The sequence below is a fragment of the Aotus nancymaae genome, unplaced genomic scaffold (assembly GCF_030222135.1).
Source record: "Aotus nancymaae isolate 86718 unplaced genomic scaffold, 86718_ANA_hifiasm-v0.15.2.pri h1tg000012l, whole genome shotgun sequence".
NCBI classification, from domain to species: Eukaryota; Metazoa; Chordata; class Mammalia; order Primates; family Aotidae; genus Aotus; species Aotus nancymaae.
The window spans coordinates 13,614,365-13,634,419 of record NW_026988423.1 but is presented as its reverse complement, the minus strand read 5'-3'; the positions used below and the strand labels follow the sequence as shown (position 1 = coordinate 13,634,419).

Here is a 20,055-nt window from a genome sequence, read left to right as displayed (position 1 = left end):
AACATCAAACTACTTACAAGATGATAATTCTACAGTGGTATATGTCATTTAAGAAAATACAAGACAAAAGGGTACTCTGAATTTAGCATCACAAACAAGATCGTATTTTGTTAATCTTAACACAGCCTTTACACACTTTTAAGCAATAATAATACATCTGTATGGTATAGATAACTTATTCACTGAGTAGTCAATGCTCATAAGAATTTTAGAAATTCCTAGTAATAACATGGAAAACCCAGAGATTCTTGTACCATAGGCTGAGAATTACTAAAATCCAGTCTTAAAATAGTACTCTAGCCCTGCCTCTATTTCTTTACATTAGCAACAAGATTCTGAGTTATGAAACCAAATATTAAGAAGAAAAAAGGAGGAAAGAATCTACATGTTTTTTCCAACTTAGTTTGAGACTTTTGTATATCAGAAATCATGATGGTATAATCTTACAACAGCCAGTAATGACTACTAACAGTCAAAAGATTTCCCATCATGCAGACCATAAGTGAAGGCTAATACATACAAAAATAGGGGCAAATGATTCTAAGTATCAGTCTCCACAGTCATGATGGTCACATCCACACACACCCACATACGCAGGTCTCTACAAAGTAGAGCATGTAACCACTGGAATAACTTAGACTTAGCCACATAATGAAACTGACCACAATGATTCAAATACAGTTAATTTGTTCTGTTAGATGTGACTATGAATCCCTAATTCAAGTATATAAATGTCAAATTATCTCTAACTTGAAATAAGCTGAATAAACCATGATGAAGTATAAAGGGTATAACCTGGATTGATTTACTATTTTGGCTGATTCATTGGAAAGGATCTAAATGACCATCCAACTGAGCAGAGTCTACCAGACCATTTAATAATACAACTATTTTGTACAACATAAACAAAGGCGTGTGTGTGTGTGTGTGCGCGCACGTGCAGCATTTTGTTTTGTTTTGACACCTTACTCAAATGTATGATCAATCTGTTTTCCTCAAGTTTTATCTGGTTAGTACATTTTGCAAATTTCATAAAAGAAAATTTCATAAAAGAAAAAGTATTCTGACTCTAACACCAAGCATTAGTTCTCTAAGAAATATTAGAATAAACACATTCTGACATAGTTACATTAAAATTCTGCCTTAAATTAATATGGTACAACAGTCCAAGTGTAAAAGTAATATGTTTGACTTGCTTCCTAAAAAATTTCATCTTATTCTCAGAGTTATGGCTTTCCTGAACAAGTTTAAGATCATCATTAATACCCACTGAAGAGTCATCAGTAGTCAGAATCAAGGAGTACAATTCGACCTGGATCTGAGTGCTAGCTCTCTTACAATCGAACCACATGTGAATGAGGTCATAATTATTGGCTACTCATGATCAATGGCACAAAAGCAATATTTTAGCAGGATCCACTTTTTTTGGTCAATCAACAAATATTTATGGGCAAGGAACTGCATTACAGAGTGAAGTCACAACTTCCATGGGAGTTCAGTTCCAAAGTTGACAGGCAAGGTGAAAATAAACATGATCAACTTACCCTAGGTTATCCCTTTTACCACCCATAATGTACCATACACACACTCAGTTTTCGGTAAGCAACTTGGGGATCTCGAAGTCAGATAAAAGGAAGGAAGAAAGGCAAAACCAATATGTGCATCTTAGGACAACTCATCCTTTAAGAATTTATTAAATTCTTCACAAACGAGGCATACGTGAAGTATTCTAATGGGATTCTGATTGCCTACAGAGTTTACTTCATTGTTTCAATATTAAGAATCTATAATATTAATACAAATTCATGGATCTGTTTTACATAGGATGGGGTAAAAGGGAAGTAGCAACTTGGAAAGGGCTGAGTGTGTTAGATTCATCCAGTCTGGCAGAATGGAAATTTACTGTATTCTGTAGGCCCAGGTGCCAGACCTCAAGGAGCTTGTAACTGACATAGCACTAACATGTTAACTTTAAGAATGAATATAATTGTATTTCACCGATTCAAATACATATAGAGCATTTACTATGTGCCACCCATGAAAAGAATTCAACTGCTGCTCTCAAGGAGTTTATAGTCCAATGACGAGAGACAATCACCAAGTAACATGTCAGAATAATGCATAAGAAGTCCAGTGGTCCAAATTGGAATAATTTCCTGAGTTTGCCTGAAGGAGGCAGAAAAGGCTTCAAAACGCAAATAGTTCAGAGGAAAAAACAATGAAAGAGAAGATATCCTAGGCAGAGGGAAAACATTCATAAAATTTAAAAATCAAGAAGACAGGAGAAGATGGTGTGTTTAACTGATCTTCATAGGCTGCAAATAATGGTAAATGTTTCCTAATATTTCATTTGTAAGAAAAAATTAAGCCGCTGGGATTACAGTGAGATTTTATGGTAGCTAATAGGCGATGCACAATATTCTGTATCTGCCTATAGTTCTGTTCTCTTTCTTACTGTTCTGTTTCCTAATGTAGCCACATATAAAAGAGAACTAATTGTGGATAAGGAGAGCAATTTCAGGAGAAGAAAGTATTTATTTGCAACTTATGTTTCAGCTTTTAAAACTCTCAAATGTGAATATTCTTGACTACCTCGTAAATGACCTATGGCCTAATGCTTAAGAGTCAAGGCTTCAGAGTCATATGAAGTAGATTTGCACCCTGGCTCTTCTGCCACTTCCTAGCTATGTAATCTTGGAAAAGTTACTTCAACTTCCTAAGCTTCAATTTCCTCATCTACAAAATAAGAGATAATAACATGAGTGACCTCAGCACTGTTTGCAAGGAGATGGCCAACTATGAGCCAGAAAGCCTGCAGACAAGCATTGTGATGAACGATAGGGATACAAAGGAAAACAAGAGCCAGAGCCGAAGAGAGAGAAGTACACTTCGTCAGTGCTGTAATTATCGGAGACGCTCTAGACAGGGGACCACAGGAGGAGTTCCAAGAGCAGGAGCCCATGCTTTTGGAGAGAGAGACAGAAAAATGTTCATGAAAAAGGTAACCTTTTACATATGGTGAGAAGAGGCCCAAAAAGATGAATGACATGTCCCAGGCCACCCAGAAACTTTAAGACACAGCCTCCTTTCTAGATCTCAGCCCAGAGCTCTTTCCTTACTACAGGTATTTGCCAGTAGCAATTTTTTATGACCAGTTATTAGATCACGTATCATGGATGAGATTTTTGTATAGAAAAAGAAAAAAAAAGCAACATACAGAAAGAGCACAGGACAATAAGCAGTGACAGGGAATGAAGATTCAGGAAACCCAGGGCATATACCAGTCCGCCACCAAAGCAGCTAGTGACTTAGGCAAGTCACTTACTTGCTTTCAGCCTTAATTTATTTGGGTACTTTAGAAGGATTAACTATGTATGTATACATGTAAGGAAAACAGTATTTCAAACAAAATCTTCCCTGGAAGCTCAATATGTAAAGAGGAAAATAAAGTGGGGCTGCTCTGGATGAGGACTAAATGGAAGCCTAGAACCCTGCCCAAATAACCCTTTCATGGGGCGGGTGCTGGGGGGTGGAGAGGAGAGTCCATAGGTCACTCAATAAAATACTGGAAACCACTCAGTGGCTGCCACACTCTCTCTTCAATTTCATGGATCAGAAAAAGCTCAAAAAAGATTTTAAAGGACTGAAATGGGTTTTTACTTTGTCGAGTAATAATGATTTTTTTTTAAATTATCAGAACTATTTCATAAATGAAAGGATATTTTAGCATCAAAAACGTAGAAAGCACAAAATATCAAATGAAAAAAGTTAGCTTTGCTTCATGAAACTACTGTTGGGCCAGAGAAAAAGTCACTGAAGACTAGTAGACTAGAAAGTCAGTCCAGAGCACCTCTCAGGTCTATTAGAGTTTTTGCTGTTGTTTGTTTTCGTTTTGTTCTTATTTTTTTGAGATGGAATCTCACACTGTCGCCCAGGCTGGAGTGCAGTGGCGTAATCTCGACTCACTGCAGCTTCCACCTCCGCCTCCCAGGTTCAAGTGATTCTCCTGCCTCAGCCTTCAGGGTATGCTGGGATTACAGACGTGCACGACCACACCCAGCTCATTTTTTGTATTTTTAGTAGAGACAGGGTTTTGCCATGTTGGCCAGGCTGGTCTCGAACCCCTCACCTCAGGTGACCCACCCGACTTGGCCTCCCAAAGTGCTGGGATTACAGGCATGAGCCACCATGCCTGGCCTAGAGTTTTAAAATTAAATAACTACTACTTCTTCAGACCTCCTATCCCAACAGCTCTAACTTCAACACTACTTTTCTGTTAGTACAGAGATTACCTTAGGTATTCAAGAAACTATTACTTAAGACACTATTTGTTAAGTATAAATAAAAACACAACACAAACCAGAAAATAAAAACAAGTGAAAATGTACAATATCTATAAAACTTGAACCTCAAAATGTATAACATTTTACTTAATTTTCCCCACACCTAAAAAATAAGAACTATAATATCATCTGTAATATAATCAAAGCAACCTTTAACTATTTTAAGTGTTTCTGAGCTCTTTCCTACTCTTTGCTCCTGCGTAGTCAGTATTTAATTTCATCAGCCTCAGACTTTGGTTTAAGAACCTCAGACTTTCTTTTCAAAAGCAGCACAGCACTGAGATATTTCTGAGGATCTATTTCCTCAAGTATCAGCATTGTTGTTCCTTTTCTTCACATTTCTACAAAATCATTCCAGTGACCAGTTGATTCCTACTAGCAGCACTTGTGACCATCAAAGCAACAGGAAATCTAGATAGATAATGAGGTAAAGCTGTATGCCAGCATTATGTAACCTATCTGAACTCGAAAAGCAACGTGGTCTATTGATCATTGCTAGATGTATTTTTCAAGTTCTTAGTTTAAAATCTCTAGGTCATAAGAATATACATCTTGTTAGCTAAGGTAAAGCAATTCTATTGTGCAGTTCAAATATTTTTCTGCTAAAGTCAGAAGAGTTTCAGCTCCATATTTACCTTCCATTCCTAATCCTGCACACAACATAATCTAGGCAGAACTTAGATCTATCTTTTAACAAAAAGTCGTATCAGATTCCTGAGAGGTCTATTCCAACTTTATCCTACTCACATTTTAAAGCAATTTGTCTTAGAAATACTCTCAATATGCCAGAGAAGAGATTACCAGTAGTCATAATTTCTAAAATTGAAAATCCACATTATCATTAAACTCTCTCTTTTCTGGGAAATAAAGATAATTCCATTATACTTTATTCAAACACTTTCCACAAAATTAAAAATAATAATGTGTCCATTATATCCTTCCTTGTATAATAAAATGATGTTTGCTGCATGAAACACAATAAAAGGTAGAAAGACAGCTATGTGAGCCCTCTCTTTCTTACACTTTCAGATTCTATGCAGTGATTGCTTAAAAACAGCTATAAATAGCTATGACTACATTTCCTGGTGGGTTTTTTTTTTTTTTTTTTTTTTTTTTTTTTGAGACAGAGTTTCACTCTTGTTGCACAGGCTGCAGTGCAATAGCACGATCTCAGCTCACCACAACCTCCGCTCAGGTTCAAGCTCCTGAGTAGCTGGGATTATAGGCATGTGCCACCACATACAGATAATTTTGTATTTTTAGTAGAGACAGGGTTTCTCCATGTTGGTCAGGCTGGTCTTGAACTTGTGAACTCAGGTGATCCACCCACCTCAGCTTCCCAAAGTGCTGGGATTACAGGTGTGAGCCACTGGGCCCAGACTTCTCTGGTAAATTAAGTCGGCAAATACCACCTTCTTTGACCATTAAAATAACTTCTGGATATCTTGTACATTCAAGGATGAAAGGGATGCTCTAGCTGGAATCTAAAGTAATTCAGAAGGCAAAATCCTAAGTAACACAATGATTAGGTTTACAAAAGAGGATCAACGAGAAGACAAAGTTTACTCAAAAACTAAGTCACATTTGTCATTTAAAGTGCACACACTGAGAGAAACTTGGTAACTGACATCACGTTTCTCCTTACATATCACAGAAATTTGTGCCATCACCCCTTCACCAAGTCTTTCCAAATAATATCTCTGGGTCTGCTTCCAAAAGGCACCTCAAAAGCCACGAGAGCCTTCACCTCCTGTCACTTTCATTTGAAAGGAAGCTGAGTGCAAAAGGTTGGTTCAAGCTAATTCCTTGGGCTCTGTCAGTCACCCTGAACCTGTCACTGCTGCCAGTCCTCAGTGTCTTGAGGAATGGTTGAGTCTTGGCTGCAAACCAGCCACTGATCCCCCTGGTAATATCACTCTTACAAAAGGGCTGCCAACTCTGAGCACTTAGACAAGGACTGTGAAATAGAGGTAGCTAAACTATTCAGAGCGATAATAAAACACAGTCTCTGTCTATTTAAAGCTCCTGGCTGAGCTGCAAAGCCATGTCAGCTCTTCTTTCTGTTCTTAGTCCAATCCTTAGTGGTTATATAGAAATGAGACCTTCTTTTGATAAGAAAGTCTTCTTCCTTTTTTAGACGTCGGGAAACAAACATATGGGACAAACACGGAAGGGGAGTGGGAAACGGAGAGCAGAGTTTGGTTTAAGGCGTTCACTTCAGCGATCAGCCGCCTATGAAAAAGCCTGATTCTCACATTTACCATTTTTCATTTCCCCAGAAGACACAGTATTAACACCAAACATACACACCAATTTACGAGGGAATAAAAGAAAAGAAATCCAGGAGGATAGCTCAAGGGTGAGAGCAATTTCTTACAGCTTAAAACACTATAGAAAAAAAAATCTAGCATACGGCATCAATAAATATATAAAAAAAATAATATTTAGTAATATATACAAATATGCATGAATACACACAAAGGAAATACAGTAACAGGGCTTTCTTTGGCTCTAGATTATATCTTTCATTTTACATTTATATATGCAGAAATGAGAGCTTCTTAGTGAAATAAAATAGATTTTTATGCTGAACATGCAATATTCATAAATATCAAATGCTTTTATTAGACTTAAGATTTTCTTCTTACATTTACATTTTTCCCACTACAGCCTCTGAGATCTAGTGTCCCTGACATGGTGGTTCACGCCTGCACTTTAAAGCATACGCAGAAGCCACCACCTTATTTAGCAGTCAGCCTGCACACACTGGAGCTCTCGCTTTCGGGCACCTTTGAAGACAGAGTGATATTTAATACTGAATATAAGCAGTCTTTTCATCTTACACTGTAGAATAATTGCTTCCCACTTCAGAACTATAGTATGAGTTATCATCTCTAACTTGCTAAGTGCTACGGCCAGCATAGAAAAAAATGACAAAGAACATTATGGGCTTCCTCAAGGGAGCTGGAGATTTGCTAACTGCCAAGAAGAAATCATGGCTAGTCCGACACAGCACGATGAGATACAGCATGAGAAATGACACACGTTATTGGGCCCTGGTTCTAGGAAATCATTTGTACTAAACGTCCTTAGAATACAGAAGCTGAACACTTCTAAGTGGCGAACACATTAGATAAAAATCATAGCTGCACATGGAAAGTGTTTATAATTGTACATACATGAGGAAAACTATACACATATATTTGCTGAAAAGTATCAATTATAGAATATAGAAATAGTAAAAGTGGGAGCTACAGATGCTTTTCCCCAAGATTCTAAGAGCTGAACTGATGCTTTCAGAGTTACCTGTTATCATGTTGGATTCACTCAGGCTGTCTACCTGAAGATGATGCAGATGAAAATCCTATCAGGCCTGACCCACAGAGTCAACTGCCTTTTGTATTTAACAGACACAAAATATAATGGAAAAAAAGTGGTGGAGTAAATGGGGCAAAGCCCAAAAACAAATTACCTTAGGGGTTTTTCATCCTTCATCCTGCACCAGAGAGGAAACAGATGAACACAAGAAAGCGAACAGAAGGCCACACTGGGTTCAAGTAGGGCTTGAATCCAATTGGAATGTCATGATATACAAATAATATATAAAATCCATATTGAAAAGAAGATTTATATTCCATTTTAATATTACGAGCATTGTTCTTATCAAAATATAAAACACTTTTGTAAACTCTACCTTAATAGATCTTGGAAAAATAAATGTATATAAACCCTTACCTTCGCTTGCCTCTTGCTGGCCTCTCGTCTGGCTTCCCTTTCTTTCAGTCTTTTCTCCTGAAGACAAGGAAGAGGGGGGAAATTAGCAACACACAATTAGGTATAAAACAGACTACACATTCATTACAGTTTTATTTCCTAAAGCCAATTAATATGTGACATTCATTTTTCAACAAATATTTACTGACTACCACTACAGGATTGGCACAAGTATTCATTAACCGCTAAGAATGTGTCAGACAGATCTGGAATCAAATCCCCGTTCTATCGCTTACTCTGACTATGCAATTTTCAGCTATTTATACTTTCTAACTCACCTAAAAATGGAAATAATGAGAGCACATACTTCATAAAGTTGCTATAGAGGTCATATAAAATACATAAGTGTTCAGCACAATGTCTGATATATGACTGGTACATAAGCAATGTCAGCTATTAGAATTAAAAGAAAGAAAAAAAATGTAATAATGACCACTTCCTTTGTCCTCTGTCTGAAAACAGAATTTATAAAGGCTATGACATCCTCATCCTGGGGGTTCTTAGAAAAGTGGCAATATTTTCTAAAATAAAAAAACAACATAAGGCCATTCTTACGACATATGTTATTTTATTACATTGCCTTATAATTCCCCTATTAGTTTTACACTGATCACAAAATAGGTAGACAAATGCAACATATTAACAGAAAAAAAGACATATGTATATTACTAAAATTCAAAATAATCCAGCTAAAGTTGAAATGAATGCTGTTTTAAATTTTAAAAACCTCTTCACTCCAGGACTAATGTGTTACTATAAAGGCTATTCCCAATCTTCAGTATATAGCTAACAACTTACATGTTTTAAAAAATTTTTGAACTACTAGGCCAACAACAGAAAGGTGGAGAGACTGCAAATAATTTTCATTTCATGAAGTAAAAACAATCATTCAACATATTAAGGTGAGAATGCCCAAGTTTTCTAAGTCTGAGCACTCTTTCAGTACTATTAAGCTTTTCATATACACATGACTTTCTCCAGATTCAAAAACCAACTCTAATCCATCCTATGATAACAGACCTGAGAGAATGTAAGAAGACATCCTTACATCAAGAAGGATGGGAACTGCTACTATACATGGTGTCTAGGTTTATAGATTGGCTCCTTTATGATAAAGTGAGACCATAAAGTTAAAAGTCTCAAACAGGGTTAAACACTTGTTTAATTCAAAGAGGAAAGGAGTCCACAGAACTTACAGATTCAGCTTCTATAGCTTCCAACTGCACAGTAGGAAAGCTAAATTCCAAGTGAAACTTAACAAAAACTAAAATTCAAATGGCTACTGTGTATGCGTCATTTCCCTGAGTAATGTGTTTAATCTGTTTCTGTGATCATTCTTTTTCTTCTCCGTCTTTGGGGAAAATGGTTAGTACTGACTTTCAAATAAGACACACAACTAACAGGATAGATAAAACATAATGTACTATTATACAAGAGACACATTCTAGAGATTACTTGGAAGTTCTAGAAACCAAGTTCAATGGAAGGAAATGGAAAGGAGAAAAAAGAAAAACTCAGAAAGCTTTTGGCTTGCTCATTATCAAAGAGCTTCATTAGAAAGTGACCTATCTCAAAACTGGGTCTCTTCATGTGCCAAATCTGGTGCTTTTTGAAATACATTCTAACAAAAATGTTAGTTTTGGGGGTTAAACATTAACCAATGTGACTTTAAAAACAGAAGAAAATAACAACTAGTATTATTTTAGCAAGCTCCAATTAATGCAATAGTGATTATCAAACTCTATCCCTGAATTGGTTCTCTAATGAGATTATGAGGGATGTTCTGCCACTAAATTAAAATAATCTCAATGCTTCCCTAAGTTGTGGGGAAAAATAAGTCAATGGATGGCAGTTTCTAAACAGTTTGTGCCTAAATTCTTCTGAAAAGTTGGCACCAATTACTGCTTTTCTTTGCGCATTAGCAGACTACAAGATACATGAAGGAAGCAAAACAAGATTAAAGAAAAAAACTGATATAATTGAACATAATGCTTCATTTGCGCTGGCTTTAGTAAGTGGATACATGTATTTGTAACTTTATCTCCCTTCTCTTCCCACCCCACCCCCTTCAGAGTTCTCCTTTGTTAGATACTAAAATGGAACAAAGATATTTTGCTATTCTGCAAAGACTGCAATGACTTTTGAGTGTTTTGCTGCTTACACTAATGTTAAGATTATAGCTATATAAAATATCAACCACAGAGAGCAATAAAATTGTACTTTCATAAAAATTTCTTTGCCCATTAGCAACATTACTATGCTATTTTCTTACCAATAGTAATAGCTCAGAATTATTAATTATCAACGATGTACTAGGCATTTCATATAACAATTTGTTTTTTTCTCTTTAAGTCTATGTAATAGAACTCATAAGGTATTATTATTCCCATTCTATAGATGAAAAATGGATCAAAGTAACTAATAACTTGCCTGATGTCACACATAGTAAGTGATGGACTTGAGACTAAACTGGGCCTGGGGAGCTAAAGTCCTCACTCCCTCAAATCTAGCACACCACTCCACTCCACACGTCTCCACTGGAACACTGACTTCACTTTGTAGGTTCATACTTAGTATTTGTATCTTGTATCTTCAATATGTTTTAGACAAGTGTTGTCACTCCTTTTATCATTATAGTCTGCTACCATAGGGGTCTTTTAATCCTGACAGCATTTTTTTTTCTGACAGCATTTTATAGACATTATTTAATTAATTTTTGCCAGTCTTCCATGCAGAAGAAACAGATAACTGACCACATTTAAAAGCCAAGCAAATTTTTGTTGTAATTATTCAATAACTGATGTTCCTCCAATACATCAGTGTCTGCAAATGGCCCTTCAAAGTTGCAAAGAATAACCTCGAATATATTCACATCAGAAAAACCTTTTCTACTCAAGCAAACATAACAATGCTGGGGGTTTCCATTTAGTCATTTTAATCATAGGAGAAAAAAATATTGACAATTTTCTACTTTACTGAATTCTAGTATTAATACATTATAATCACTAAAAGATATTTTAAATTTCAGCTTTAAATTGGCTACCAGAATTTACATGTGTATGCAAATGAGATAATTTTCCCTTTTAAATTTCCTAATAAAATTTTCAGATGAACAAGAGATATCCAAAGACTTTTTACATGCAGCAAATGTTCCCAAGACTTGAAACAAATGCACTAATGACAAACTTTCAATACTAAGTGAAACAAAAGGAAAATAATTTGAAATGAATCATGAGAAAACGTTTCTTTCTTGTCTGAAAGCGCTTTGTTAGTACTCTGAAAAGAGCCAAGAGTAAACATCAATAGAGAAGCAAAAGGGCTGGAAGTAGATTTATCATAATTCAAAACTTAGAAAATGAATATATTCTTTCTTTGTGGAGGTAGGAAAAAAATAATTTTTTAGAGGTTTATGACATATGGCAAAACATAAAAATAAAAGGCTGGAGGTACAATGACTTCAGGAGAAAGGTAGAAGTAATTTCATTAGATTCAGTAACTGAGGTCCTTCTCCCCACTCAATTAGGTGTGGCTCAAATGCCTTAAATCCTTTATTTTTCCTATTTTATTTTTGAGGACATACTGGTACCAAAAGCTATTTTATGCTACAAAAAAAGAATGCAAAATGTTATCTTTAGTTCTGCCATGCTACAAATGATTAAGTATAAGGGGAGCATGAAATTCAGTAATGAAAATCAAATTCACAAGGGACAGAAAAACAGAAAACCAAATTTCAAGATATAAAATACTCCCTTTATAGATATTGTATTTCTTTTGGATTCTCACACACTATAGGTCCTTAGTTTCCAGAAAAGAAAGTACCATGAAATATGAATTTCATAAGCAGTCAAGACTACGAATTTAAACTTTTTCATTCTAGGGTGAGTCTTATTTTCAAATCTACAAATGGAAGTACAACCCATTTGCTTGACTCTCAGGCAACACTGTCAGTTTGATAAGGAATTGAGTCCCCAGCTATCGCATAAGGAAAAAGGGAACATGTATCTTTACTTCAGTATTAGAATAACCTATTTTTCAGAAAAGAAAACTGGCTTAATGAACGTGAGCAAAAGAAAGATTATGAGAACTGTAATTCCCAAAGATATCCCCTGCCCTCCAAGAACAAAATTCCAGTAAATCCTTCTCACAAACTTAACACAAGGTTCTCTGATCTGTTACCTATTTTACAGAGTTTTGCTTGAAGTACATTAAAAAGTGGACTTCTATGTATAAATCTGTAACAACTATAACAAGGATATGAAGATAGAATGAAAAAAACAAACTGATGTGGAAACACTGATTCACTAGTTAAATCATTTGAATATTTACCAAGCTACTATGTGACAGGCCACATGGTTAGCTCTGGATACATATAATGGGCAAAACAGACATATTGCCCTTTGCAGTTTATAACTTAATCCTATCAGACCTCCCTGATTCCACCGGCACCAAACTGCTCCCTGCTCAACCCCAATCTCTCCCTACTCACCATCAACCTAATAACCAACACACCTCTCCAATACCATTCGGTTTTTTAAAAATCCCCAAAAGAAAGCATGAAAATAGATCAGATTTATGTAATTTTGAATATTTGTCTCATTTTTGATGCTGGATATAAAGAGAGCCCAAACACCAAGATATTGAGCTTAATGTCACTAGATGTTATAAGCTCATGACAGTAAGAACAGAAACTCCCCCAGGCAGACATCTCCAAATGATAGGCAAAGGTTCTATAGTAATGGATTGGCTTCCATTTTAATAATAAACCTGGTTGTGACAGTAAAAGGGCTGGAACTAGAAGGAAAAAGGGTTGTAAAGAAAAGGATCTTTTATCCTCTCATGTAAATAAGCTTTATTCACAACATCCATTATAGAATCAGGCGCCAGATGCTGAGTCCCTTTTCTTCAATATGACATTTCTGATCTTAGTAAAATTTCATAAGGACCATGTGAGCCGGACCAGTCTGACATTAGTTTAGACTATAAAATGGCCATAGCTATGGAAAAATGTATTCTGGCACTAGTATATGTACATATATGGCTATGCAATGAACATTCAGGAAAAAGTGGTATTAATACAGGGTCTTAAACTATACTACTAACTACAACATTTAACTTATGCTTAACTTATTAGAGATCAATAACCTTGTCCTGGAAACATGAAAAATTTCCATTCTTTGTCATTTCTTCTTCAAAACCCTCTACTCTTATGATCATCCTCCACCTTTTTATTCACCACTTCAGTTACCCTGCTGTAAAAGAACGTCTGATGGCTTGAAATAGGTACAAACACAGCTGAATAGTTAAAAAGCATAAAGTCTAAAGAGTAACAAAGACCTTGGTAAGAGTCCCAGAGCTGCTGTTTGTAAGCTGCAGGGTTCTGGACACATTACTTGACCTTTCTAAGTCTTACTTTTATAATCTGTAAAATGATGCTAGCTCACTGATTCCAGAAGTTAATATTAGTGTATAATATGATGGTACATGTAAACTTACTGCAGGGCCCAGTTAAGTAGGTGTTACTTGTTATTGTTAATATTCTTGTTGCTATTATTCCTCAGATGCCTGATTACAGCTTCCCTCTTTTTTGACTATCATACAAATTTATGATTAAGTCAACCGGATTCCATGCCAACTTAATTCTGTGTCAACGACAATAAAACAAGATAGATTTTCTAAAGTCTTCCTTTAATTCTTTCTTAACTTTCTAATGTTCATGATGGTAGTAAGTGGAACCTAGAGTAATGCTGTAGCATCTTTGGAAGCAGTCCAGAGTCAGATCTCGACGTATTTATGTTATCTAAATTCATAATCCGATATGGATAAAGCACTCGAATTTCAAAAGAATGAAAGAGCTTCATAATGAATTGTTTTTCTCCATTCTCAGCAAATATTATCACCTTAAATACAAGTCATCTTTCAGAACTAAGAATGATGACACAACACAGAGCAGATTTTCACTTCATTAAAGCAAAAACCATTCAAAGATGGGATCCATGGCCTAACTTTCAACAGTTCTGACTGAATTACCAGAAAACACATTGCTTCCATGTAAGAGTAGCATTTTGTCTTTACAGTTTACTAGTTTACTAATGGTTTCATATGCAAAAATTACAGCCTTTGCTCTATTTTTATTTCCAATGATTGGTTTCAAGAGATTCTAAAGAGAAAATAAAAATAGCAGACTATTTAAGCAGAGCTACCTAAAAGTGCCCAGCAAAGCTGAAGGCTGGAATGGTCTCAGAAGAAAGCAATACTTAAAGGTTACAACGAAAACTCACGAAGAGCAACTAAAGCTGCTAAATGACCCGAGGCAGTTACAGAAAGGTCCCTGAAGTCCAGAGTAACAGCTATGAATTTTAGGAAGCAGCCAGCTTGAGTTCTACTCGCAGTGATGCCATCAAACTATACGGTTTGGTTTGTACTCTAAACCGGTTAAAACCTTTAGACCTCTTCTATACAAACAAATTGAAATTTGTATGTCAAAGAGATGCCCGTGCTTTCACATTTATTGCAACATGATTCACAACAGTCAAGATATGGAATAACCGAAGCAGCCATCAACGGACAATGGATTAAATAAATGTGGTGTATATATGTACAATGGAATACTATTCAGCCTTAAGGAAAGAACAAAATTCTGTCATCTGCAACAACAAGGACGAACCTACAAGATGTTTAGCAAAGTGAAATAAGCCAGGCGGAGAGGCAAATACCACATAATCTTACTTATCTGTGGAATCTAACTCACAGAAGTAGTCTTTATAGAGCTCATAGAAGTAGAGCGTAGAATGGTGGTTACCAAAGGATTAGGGGGAAGGGGTGCAGGGGAGATGGGCAAAGGGAAGATGTTGGTTATAGTGTACAAAGTTTCAGTCAGACAGGAGGAATAAGTTCTGGCGATCTATTGCACAGCTTGATGACTATGTTAATAATAATGTATTGTATATTTCAAAATAGCTAAAAGAATGGATTTTAAATGTTCTCACCGCAAAGTAATGATAAATACTTGAGGTGATGCATATGTGATGGATACGTTAATTAGCCTGACTTGATTATTCCACAATGTATACATGTAATGAAACATCTCATTGTACCCTATACATACAATTATGAGTCAATTAAAAATAACATAAAACTTTAAAAGAAAAAATGTTTATAATTCAGTTTTTAAAATCTTTAAGACAAAGATTTACCTGAATTACATTAGAAATTATATAGCTTTCAGAATCTGGTAGATGAAAATATGATTCAAGAACAAGCATAATAGCATGAGGGAAAAACAAGCAGGACAGAGTGAGTAGCTGAGTCTTACTACACTGAGTACATATGCAAAACTATAACTCAAGGCTGTCAACTGTTAAACGCAAGAGCAAACAACTACTTCCAAACAGAATCATTAAGACTCAATTTACTTACATAGTAAATATCCTATCCTTTAAACCAAAAATATAATAAAATATTTGAACACACTGGAAAAAAATGCCAAGGCTTACAAAATCTTCTAAAATTAATACACATTCAAAAAATACATGTGTCAAATACAGAAGCATGTGATAGGTTTTATGAAGTTTTTTCACATGCAAAATTTATTCAGGCACATCCCTTATTTATAACTTGCGTCAAAAGTTTTTTCACCTTTTTCTATCTTCCTGAAGTAAAGCTTTCCCTAGACCCTGATGTTAGTATCTTCAATATTCTTTAGGGACATCCAATTCTTCTCAATATACTTTCATAGAAATAACAAAATTATGAGTGACAGCCTCAAAGGGCAACATAATTGTATCTGCCCAAGGCAAAACCTTATGCTAACAGAACTAGGAATTGTCATTATAGTAGCAGTAAACTCAGGAAAAAAAAAATGTGACTTTGAAAACCAACAATGTGTTCAAGTAAAGCAATTAATTAAAGCAAAGTAATCTGTGCAGGATTAAAAATCTGTTTAGTTTTTAAAGTAAAGTTGTAATAGTTACTGGAAATAAGTAAAGAAGAAAGTCTTTTCATCAAGTAAAGCAAGCAATTTGACTTGTCAGGGAGGAAAAAAAATTACAAATCAAAATTCTACCTTCCAAACAGTAAAGCATGATTTATTCCCATGTCTATCTATGGAGCCAGAGGATCTTACTAACATCTGGCACTAACTCCCATTCCTACTCCCTAATTTTTCAGATTAGGAAAGCAAAGTCCCAATCAGTGACAAGTAATCCAAACGGGACTGGGTATAAAGTGTAATTACTTTTATTTATTCCATACTGAGGACTAGTAATTCCACACTGAGGACTCAAGTATTCCATAGTACAGCACAGTACTCTTCCCTCCAGACATCACTGCTTCACTATCCCGAATGTGAAAACGTGCTAATTAAGAAAACATTCCATATTTCCTGGGCAGAAATCCACTCCGTAACAGCTTGGTGCAGAAATGATTTGAGTACCCATACTATGCCTTATGTATGCTCTTATTGCAGAGAGCATGCTAATGCTACAGTGCTCACAAATGCAAAGTTTTCTCTACTTCAATACTTACAAATACGTGTGTTCACCAATGAAAATACCACAAAATCAATCATGGGAGTATCAGGTAACATTTATATTAAAGTTGAAAAGTGAGAACTATTGTAGTTGTTTCTTTGTGCTTTTTTTCCAGATTTTCAAAATCCTATTTGGAAGGTATGTCTTGGGCAGAACACACCTATTTTACATAAAATATAAAGTTGTCGCTTGTTTTCAAAAAGACTTTGACTCTTGTAGTCACAGAAGTACTGACTTCAAAACCAGTTGTATGTAAAGTTCAGGTGATTTCTCTTACAACTTTGTCAGCCCCAAATTCTCTGTTCAACCTTGCTATAAGACAGTCATGGAGAGGTCTAAAAATCACATGCTATGTTCTAACAATGACACAAAGAATTATTTACAAGCTCAAAACTAAGTGAAAATGGCAAAATGCACAAAAATATACCTTTCATGTAAGAAAAGAAGAAAAAATATGCATTCCTACTTATTTCTATTAGCATAAAGAAAGTGAAAGGACATGTTTAAATAAAAGTAGTTAGCTATAAGGGTGTAGGTACAAATAAGACAGACAGATATAGGCAGAAGCATCAATTCTCAGTGTGCAATTTTTTTTCTTGATTTTTGAGCCATGTGAATACATTATTCATCCCAAAAAAATTTATGTTAAAAAAAATGGATGTGCAAGCAGTTTTTGTGAAGTAACAGCAAATCCACAGTTAACTAAGACTTAATTATAATCTTCCTGAAGATGGAGGAACCCATGTATATATGTTAGTTTTTTCTTTTTTGTAAAAAGACAGTCTTGCTACGTTGCCTATTATTACTGAGTGGCTATTTACAGGTGCAATTATAGCACACTACAGCCTCAAGTTCTGGGCTCAAGTTATCTTCTTGCCTCAGCCTCTTAAGCAGTAGAAATCACAGGTGCAAACCACTGCATCCACTCAGCAGCACCCAGATATTTTAAATATTCTATGTTCACAGCCTATGGCAGAGCCTAGCAAACAAACACTGTATAAAACATGTACTATTTGCCCATTTGAAATTAACTTTCTAAAGGTTTCAAATATTCTACAACCTGGATATAGTAGTAACTTCCACATGGGAGAAAAGAGAAGGCAAGGAAGGGGAAGGGGCAAACTTTATTTTATCTAAATCCTTCGTGTTTCTTTTACTTCTGGCTACAACTTAGAAATATAATATGTTCTTGTTCAGTTGTCCCCAGGATAAATACTCTAAGTAGACTGCCAGCTGAAACATGACAAGCTCCTGATACTCTTAGTATGAAAGATTTTTAAAAACTGCTAATGTCAAATTTCAGTTTAAGTACTGCAGTAAGAACAGCAATGCAAGAAATGTTTAGTTCTCTCATTAACATAAATATCAAATAACTGTAACCAGTATATTTCATGTTCCTTTGTTCTCTATGTTTTTGGAATGTTTTTCTCAACATTCATTTCCATCTGTAAAGCTATCTCCAATATCTACTTTTTCATCAAATGCTACTGTAAAGCTGCATCAAATATTAAAATAAAGAAATGAGAATTGCTGTTCTATTTTTATAAAAAAGCGTGTACTGGTCCACGAAAGGTCAAATAGGAGTGAAAAGCTATAAGAATCCTTCTCAGGATGTACTTGACGATGTCCACATCCAAAGGTATTTTGTTATTAATATGAAATTTAATATTACAGCAATGTTTCTCAGATATTTCTCACTGTGTTAGCCTGAAATCATTGTGTCAAAAGCATGCTGAAGGAAGTTCTTTAAAAATGTAAATCTGCTTTATTTCATTCATTCTTTTACCTAGTGAAATGTTCACTTTTGGGGAATTAAGTCGTGTAACGGTATAATAATGTCATGTGTGACCACTATATCAAGGATAACAGAAAACTGCCAAGTTCAAGGTCACAGGGCACGTGCTTATTTCTACGGAAGTTTTACAAAGTCTCCAATTTTAATATAATACATTTAATCTATTATCAAGTAATTGATATGGAAAGAAACATATTAAGTTGAAACTAGAAAAACCATCAGTCTTTTCCAATGGTTGAATGGTGAAACAAACCTGAGTACATCCATACCATGCAACATCACTCAGTAATAAAAGGAACAAAGCACTGATGCACACAACTTGGAGGTATCTCCATAGAATAATGCTGAGTGAAAAAATGCCAATTCCAAAAAGCTACATCCTGCATATTACATGTAACATTCTGGTAATGACAAAATTATTGAAATGAAGAGCTTGGGATATGTCTATCAACTATAAATGAAACCACAATTATCTCAAAATAAAAACTGTAATAATAACAACAAACCCACTAATATTATTTGGATCACCTTAGACCAAAGACAGATTTAAGTGGCATTCTCAGAAACCAATCAATATACAGACTCCCCTAGCACCGGAACAAACGAACAGAGAAAAGAAAAGAGTAGCCACAGAAAAAGAAGTGTCACAGAAAACAATGAAGAAAATAATACACTTATTAACAAATAGCTAATGAACGTTTAGATATACTTACGGATACTAAATTTTACTCAGTATGAATTCAAGATGGAAAGCTTACCCGATGCTTTGCCTTAATTTTCTTCCTATATTCTTCTTTGTCAAATTTGTCCTCTTCCTGAAGTCTTTCCTTTGCTTTATCTAAGTTGATACCACCTGTGTCATCATCTTCCTCAGCATCCTTGATGGCCGATTTCTGCATTTGTGGCCACTGCTGAACCAACTACAGGTAGGAAAAAGGTCAGTGTCAACAGGAAACAGGGAACACCCCAGAAAAGCACTTCATTTTGTCTGATGATTCCGAAAAGGTGCAGATACCCACTTTCTGCCTTACAACCTTCTAACCAACTTCAAGCCACAGAAGAGACTGCCCTAGTCAGAGTAAAGTAATGTGGCCATACCCAATGGGAACAGGATTAAAAGAAAATTTCACAGAATAATTTGGAGGAGAAGGTAGTCACAGAATAGAGATGCTTCAGCACCTTCCCAAACAGCATTCTTAGTATCCTATTCTCCACATAACTCAGCTCAAAATTATCTGCACACAGCAGGAGTCAGACTGAGTAGGCTGTACCTCCTTTGGGCTTCCATGGCACCCTATGTGTTACTCTAACACATAGTTCATTGCACTGCATTGTTTTATGTTCCTGTTTCTCTTACTAGAATTAATCTCCTTGAGGGCAATTGCATGTCTTGTTCATTTATCCTTGGAGTCCAACATAGTATCTGGCACATATTAAATAGGTGCTCAAAATGGATCAATGAATCACGTATCAACTAACATCACACGTAACGGAGGAAATAACTAACTGAAAAGGAGAAAATCAGTTTGGGTTTCACAGGCTTGCTCAAATCCACATGATTTTACACATACAGTTTAGGATAAGGAACAAGGTGACCTAGAAGATGGGGCACTGA

At 35.5% G+C, this 20,055-nt stretch overlaps 1 protein-coding gene across 1 annotated transcript in view; it reads right to left on the bottom strand.

The window, feature by feature from the left end:
• The window catches only part of DDX10 (DEAD-box helicase 10), a 269,719-nt gene that overhangs the window by 82,825 nt on the left and 166,839 nt on the right, over window positions 1–20,055 (bottom strand). Inside the window, exons 15-16 of the mRNA XM_021671095.2 lie at window positions 19,199–19,360; window positions 8,079–8,135 (exon numbers count right to left, since the gene is read on the bottom strand). Coding sequence (XP_021526770.2) covers window positions 8,079–8,135; window positions 19,199–19,360 — 219 coding nt within the window. The remainder of the gene's footprint in view (window positions 1–8,078; window positions 8,136–19,198; window positions 19,361–20,055) is intronic.